The sequence below is a fragment of the Cannabis sativa genome, chromosome 8 (assembly GCF_029168945.1).
Source record: "Cannabis sativa cultivar Pink pepper isolate KNU-18-1 chromosome 8, ASM2916894v1, whole genome shotgun sequence".
In the NCBI taxonomy this organism is placed as follows: Eukaryota; Viridiplantae; Streptophyta; class Magnoliopsida; order Rosales; family Cannabaceae; genus Cannabis; species Cannabis sativa.
The window spans coordinates 10,292,000-10,299,206 of NC_083608.1; the positions used below are offsets into that span (position 1 = coordinate 10,292,000).

The window sequence follows — 7,207 nt, forward strand, 5'->3', positions numbered from 1 at the left end:
TAAACACTCCACCCCATAGAGGAATCTCTGCTCACTTTCAATGCCACTTTCTTTCAGTCAGAGAACAAAAATAATTCTCTCTCTATCTCTCTTTCAGACTAAGAAGAGCTATCTCAACTAAAGCTGAAAGAATTCATCGAAAACTAGCACTGGTTGTGTGAGCGATTTCAAGTCCAAGTAAAAAAGCAACTTCACAGCAGTACATACACACGCTTCTGAGGGATGGGTATGAGCTCAATCTCTTAGTGTTTCCAGATTACAGTGATTAACACCACCAGCTTCTTTCGTCACAAGCCTTTCACGTCCATTTAAGAGCAAGACCCACCTTGAGAATTCTTATACGTACTTGTTAAAACTAAGAACAAAAGAAAAACATTAAACAAAAGCTATGGCCAGTGGAAAAGTCTATGGCGGTTCAAACATCACCATTCTACTACCAGACGAAAGGCATCCCTGTAATTCTGATCTTCTCAAGTCTCTTTGGATTCCCGGCTCTTCCTCATCTTTTCAAGGTAACTAGCCAAACTCTTTTTTATTTTTCTTTCTTTTCTTTTTAAAAGCAACTTTCGCTCTGTTCTAGGCCTTAATTATGTTTTTGGGATTGCTATTTTTTTTTCTCTTTTTTGATACCCTTTTCCTTAAGCTATTTTCCCACTTGAGCAAGCGTACTTTGTCTTTCTTTGTTGACTTTTATGGTATGAAATGTTGCATCTAGATTTGCAAACTCTGATGCTTTCTAATTCATGGAGGCTCTCTGTTGTTTTCCTCTCTTTTGTGTTCCTTATATTAAACAATCGTGAAATCAAATACAATATGTGCGTCAGTCTAGATGTGGCCTAGTTTAGTTAAAAAGACTAAATTTGCTGCTAAATAAAGTTTGATGTTCTGGACTTAACTAGTGTCTTTATCCTCTGTTTTGGACATCTAATCCTGTGTTTGGTCTCATTTTAGGTTCAAAATCAATGTTTAGTTTTGAAAATGTATGCGGAGGAGATTCCACAGATGGGTCCTTCTTCCAACCACTTGACAAAGATGATGATAATGGGGATGATGATTACGATGGATGTTTCCATCAACCCGAAAAGAAAAGGCGGCTCTCAGCTAATCAAGTTCGGTTTCTCGAGAAAAACTTTGAGTTAGAGAATAAGCTTGAACCCGAAAGAAAAGTGCAACTTGCTAAAGAACTGGGATTGCAGCCCCGCCAAGTAGCTATCTGGTTTCAAAACAGGCGGGCTCGATACAAAACCAAACAGTTGGAGAAGGAGTACTACTCACTGAAAGCCAGTTACGATAGACTAAAGTTTGACTACGACGTTCTTCTCAAAGAGAGTGAAACTTTGAAAAATGAGGTATAAACACAAACACTACTTCAAAATGGGTTGTGTTAAGAACATAACGGTTTTTAAATTTATTACCTTTTTGTTCATCTATACAGGTCGATTCTCTGAATGAAAAGTTTCTTTGCGAAGAGAATGGCAACAAGGGTCATTTGGAAAACCCAACTGTCAAAACAACAGATTCTGAAACTGTTGCGAATATGGCAACGATGGTGGTATGCAAACATGAAAATGCAAGCATCAGCTAAAAGTGATGTTTTTGACTCTGATAGTCCAAATTATACACACAATTATTGCTCCATACTGGAGCCAGCAGATTCTTCTCATGTGTTTGAACCAACAGACCACTCAGACTTTTCTCAAGACGAAGATGATAATAACAACAAAAGCAATAATAATAATAATCTTATGAGCCAGAGCTTATTTGCACCATCATTTCCATTGCCATGTATCCCCAAGTTTGAAGCTTGCTTTTATGATGACCCACCTGCGAATTCTTGTAACTTTGGATTTCAAGTTGAAGACCAGTCTCTTAATTTCTGGTCTTAGTGAAGTGGGCTCACATTTGGCTTAGATAACTATAATTATATGCAAAATGCTTTAAGTTATTAGTAGTAGTTGTAATTAAGGTTATTAAAAAGAAATAAAATCATTATTATGTGATGGTAAGACTATTGTGCATGATTACTTTGCTCTAGTTTTAGTTCTGTTTCATCGATATATATTTTTGTTTTTTTCTTTTGTTTGGTTTTTTTTTTCTTTTTGCAAGAAAGTAAAATTCGATATTTACTTTAGTTTTAATGTTTCTTTTACTAAACATAAGACGAGGGGTATGGAATTTTGTAAAACTGTGTAAAAAAAAATGAAAATTGAAGTGTGTAACTGATTGGAGTCCCACATGGGATAGAAACACTATATTTGAAGTTTATATATAGTGTAAATTTGAAAATTGGGTATAGGTCCAAAGAGTTACTAGTTTTGTGCACATGGGTGAGGACTCTCACGTTGGACCACACACGCGCTTGCAGAGGACTCACATGGGTGAGGACTCACACATTGGACCACATGTTGGACCACACACGCGCGATGTCTCCTTGTTGTCTGACCAAGTCGGGAGGGTAATGTGTCACTTATTTTTTAAAAGAAAAATTATTTAATAAATATTAATTTTTTATTATTTACTAAGTATTTATTTTTAACGTTAAATGAAGTAGTAAAAAGCGATCAGTCAATGATCCGCTTTTCACTGCCATGATCCAACTATATAAGTCGTATCATAACAACAGAAGAACACATCCTTTTAACTACAAAAAAAAATTCTTCTCCCTTACGATTTTTCTCGGAGAAATAATTTAGGGTGTAACCGAACGATATCGTTTGGTGTTAAACATATCGTATACAGAGGACTCACACATTGGACCACACACGCGCGCTGTCTGACCGAGTTGGAAGGGTGAGGTGTCACTTATATTTTTAGAAGAAAAATTAATTAATAAATATTTAATTTTTTATTTATTAATCAATTATTTTTAACGTTAAATGAAATAGTAAAAAGCGATCAGTCAATGATCTACTTTTCATTTCCATGATCCAACTATATAAGTCGTATCAGAACAACAGAAGAACACATCCTTTTAACTACAAAAAAATTTCTTCTCCCTTACGATTTTTCTCAGAGCAATAATTTAAGGTGTAATCGAACGATATCGTTCAGTGTAAAACATATCGTATACAGAGGGCTCACACATTGGACCACACATGCACGCTGTCTGACCGAGCGGGGAGGGTGAGGTGTCACTTATTTTTTCAAAAGAAAAATTATTTAATTAATATTTATTATTTATTTATTTATTAATTAATTATTTTTAATGTTAAATGAAGTAGTAAAAAGCGATCAGTTAATGATCCGCTTTTCACTGTCATGATCTAACTATATAAGTCGTATCATAACAACGGAGGAACACATCCTTTTAACTACAAAAAAATTTCTTCTCCCTTACGATTTTTCTCAGAGCAATAATTTAGGGTGTAATCGAACGATATCGTTCGATGCAGACCATATCGTATACAGAGGACTCACACATTGGACCACCACATGCGCGCCACTGTCTGATCGAGCCGGGAGGGTGAGGTGTCACTTATATTTTTAAAAGAAAAATTATTTAATAAATATTTATTTATTTTTAACGTTAAATGAATTAGAAAAAAGTGATCAGTCAATGATCCTCTTTTCACTGCCATGATCCAACTCGTATCAAAACAACAAAAGAACACATCCTTTTAACTACAAAAAAAAAAAATTCTTCTTCCTTACGATTTTCCTCACAACAACAATTCATGGTGTAATCGAACAATATCATTCGGTGTAGAATATATCGTACACAGAGGATGTTTTATCCTGGGGACACCGTGGTTGCTAGACTACCCAGTTTTGTGGGCACGAGTGAGGACTCACACATTGGACCACCACACGTATGCTGCTCTCTGACCGGTTCGTAAGGGTGAGGTGTCACTTATTGTTTTTAATTGAAAAATTATTTAATAAATATTTATTTTTTATTTATTTATTCATAAATTATTTTTAACATTAAATGAAGTAGTAAAGAGCGATCAGTCAATGATCCGTTTTTCACAGCCATGATCCAAGTATAGAAGTCGTGTAAGTCGTTTCAAGACAACGGAAGAACACATTGTTTATATTACAAAAAAAAAAAAATCTTCTTCCGTACGATTTTTCTCGGTGCAATAATTTAGGGTGTAATAGAACGATATTGTTTGGTGCAGAACATATCGTATACAGAGGACTCACACATTGGACCACCACACGCACATCGCTGTCTGACCGTGCCGGGAGGGTGAGGTGTCACTTATTTTTTTAAAAGAAAAATTATTTAATAAATATTTATTATTTATTTATTTATTAATTAATTATTTTTTACGTTAACTGAAGTAGTTAAAATTGATTAGAAAATGATCCACTTTTCACTGCCATGATCCAACAATATAAGTCGTATAATTCGTATCAGAACAACGGAAGAACACATCCTTTCAACTAAAAAAAAATTATTCCTTACAATTTTTCTCAGAGTAATAATTTAGGGTGTAATCGAACGATATCGTTTGGTGCAGAACATATCGTATACAGAGGTTGTTTTATCCTGGGGACGCCGTGGCTGCTTGACTGTCGTGCACACTTCGGGCAGAGCCGCGAAACGTCTTAAAGAAAGCAACATTGTTCACGAGAAAATAAGACTAGAAAGATGAAGTGCTTGTTGTTTTAAACAACAACACTAAGAAGTCAACACCAGCGTTTCTAAAGCCTAATGGCAAAAATTTCAAGAATCAGAATCGCAACTCGATTTCTAATTCTAACCGCAATCACCCTCCTCGTGACAATAATCAGAGTTAAAACCATAATAGGAACCGACATGGAAGGCAGCCACCTCCACATAAACAGAATGACCCCACACAAATTTTGTGTTACAACTGTAAGAAGTCGAGTCATATGACACGAAAGTGTCGGAACAAGCCTAGCACTGCTCCGCATGCTAACTTTACTGAAGAAGCTTTTACAGCTATGATTTCCGAGGTCAACATAATTGTTGGATCAGAAGGGTGGTGGGTAGAAACTGGCGCCTTTTTCCATGTCTGTTATGATCGTGCTATGTTTAAGACATACTGTAATGACCACTTTAGTAATTTAGATTAGTAAAGGCAATTAGTACTAGTTTCTCATATTTTTATAATTATTTATGAATTTAATTATTTGTGGGCCCCATTGTTAGAAATGGGTATTAGAGTTATAATTTCTCAATTCCAAAGATTTTATTAGACTCTAGGGGTATTATTTGACATATATGTGAAGTATGCTATTTTTGTAATTTTTGCTCGGCGACAACGAAAAATGCGATTGATGGCTAGTGTAACGACCGCCTTAATAAATTGGATTAGAAAAGGCAATTAGCACTAATTTCTATTATTTTATTATTATTTATGAATTTAATTATTTTGGACCCCAATATTTAAAAATAAATATTAGAGTTGTAATTTCTCAATTTCGGAGATTTTATTAAACTCTAGGGGTATTGTTTGATTAATATGTGAAATATGCAATTTTTGTAATTTTTGCTCGGCAACAACGAAAAATGCGATGGATGGCTAGATTGATCACATAGGTAAGTTTAGAACTTTATTTCTTAGCGGGAAATATTTTAGAGAAAATAAATTATCGGGATTGATCAGGGTTATGGGATTTGACCATTTTACCCCTAGTTTTAGAAATACCGTAGTTTTAAGTTAAGGAGCATTTTAGGAATTTGTTATTAAGTTGATTGGTGGCTGCCTAATTTGATGGCACATGGCATTAGTTTTCAGCAAAGGATTACTACAATTAACTATTTTTCATATTGAATTAATTTAGAAAAGAAAACAAAGGAAAATAAAGATAGAACTCTCTCCCTCTCTCTCTTTCTTTCGGCTGGGGCAAGCAAGGGCAAAGATCAAACTTTTACCTTCCATTTTTCTGAGATTTAGCTAGAATTCAAGGAGGATTTATCAAGAGGTAAAACCCTAGAACTTTTGAATATGTGTTTTTAAGGTTTTTCTTGAGTTTGAGATTGTGGAATTGTGATTTAGTGGCTATTAAGATTTAAAGCTTATGTAATTTGATTTCTAGGTTAGTTTTGAGTTTTTGTAAGCTCTGGTTAATAGTTTTGAAAGGTGGAAATGGAATTGGGTAAGCTTGAGCTTTGAAACTCAAGTTTAGGTCATTAATGGCAAGTTGGAATTTATTGCTTTGTTCTGTGATTTTCTGGTTGGTTTAGGTTGTAAATGCACTGTACAGGTATACTGGAAAGTTTGGTGAAGTTTGGTTGAGTTTTGAGGTCATGGGGGAATTTTTTCGGGTTCCCAGCACAGAAGCGGAATTCCAGTTCTGGGGGACCTATGGCAACCGGTCGACCGGTTGGTGACCCAGAACCGGACTTCCGGTTGGGAACCGGTCTGCCGGTTGGGGGGATTTTTGGAACCCTAGTTTTTCTAAATTTTGAGATATTTAAGGTATTGCCATGTGGTTTATTGATAGGGAAACTTTTAGTTTCAAGTTTAAGTCCCCGAGTAGTGATTTAGCGAGTCACTCATCTGTGTTACAATTAATGTGATTAGGGCATCCATCTAGCACGAGAATTTCCGTTCAGGTCGGCCAGCACATTTGAATTCGGAAAAACAGGTAAGAACTGTATATAGCGTGTTATATGAGATATATGCATGATGTATGTATGATTGTATATGTTTTGGGTGATATCATAGCGGCACAAAAATTGTGTCGGTTCGACAGTACAGGCATCCTACTGGTTAAGAGTGATATTCACCCCAGAGAGTATTAATTGGCGCTATCATAGCGGCACAACAATTGTGTCGGTTCAGCAGTACGGGCACAGTACTGGTTAATAGTGATATCATGGCCAATTGTACTCTTGGGTGCTATTGATGCTATCATGGCGGCACGAACATAGTGTCGGTCCCGCAGTGCGATCATAGTGCTGGTAGTGGGTGATATCATGGTCAATAGCACCAACCATTAAGAACGTTCTTAATCAGTTGATAAGCCTTGTAAATAGGTGTATGGGCGCCTAGTTACAAGTCGAAAGTTGTATGATATGTTATATGCTTTTCTTACTGAGTCTGTTGACTCACAGTTCTACTTTCATGTGTAAGTAAAGGAAAGGCGATAACTGAACTAGAGTGAACCTGAGCTCGGATGGGATTGTACATGTCAAAGCAGCGCGACCTGGATTGTTCGGTCTCGAGACATCTGGGAATTGTAATTTGATAGTCGCTGTGCGACCTGAAAAATGTGTATTTTGAAATAT

General features: G+C 35.9%; 1 protein-coding gene across 1 annotated transcript; it reads left to right on the top strand.

Annotated features, from left to right (window-relative positions):
• LOC115701102 (homeobox-leucine zipper protein ATHB-54) lies at positions 1-2,078 on the top strand. The gene is given in 4 exon segments (XM_030628797.2): positions 1-512; positions 952-1,349; positions 1,436-1,576; positions 1,578-2,078. Coding segments are annotated over 4 exon segments (972 nt in total). The 5' UTR covers positions 1-388; the 3' UTR covers positions 1,887-2,078.
• The last annotated feature ends 5,129 nt before the right edge of the window (positions 2,079-7,207 follow it).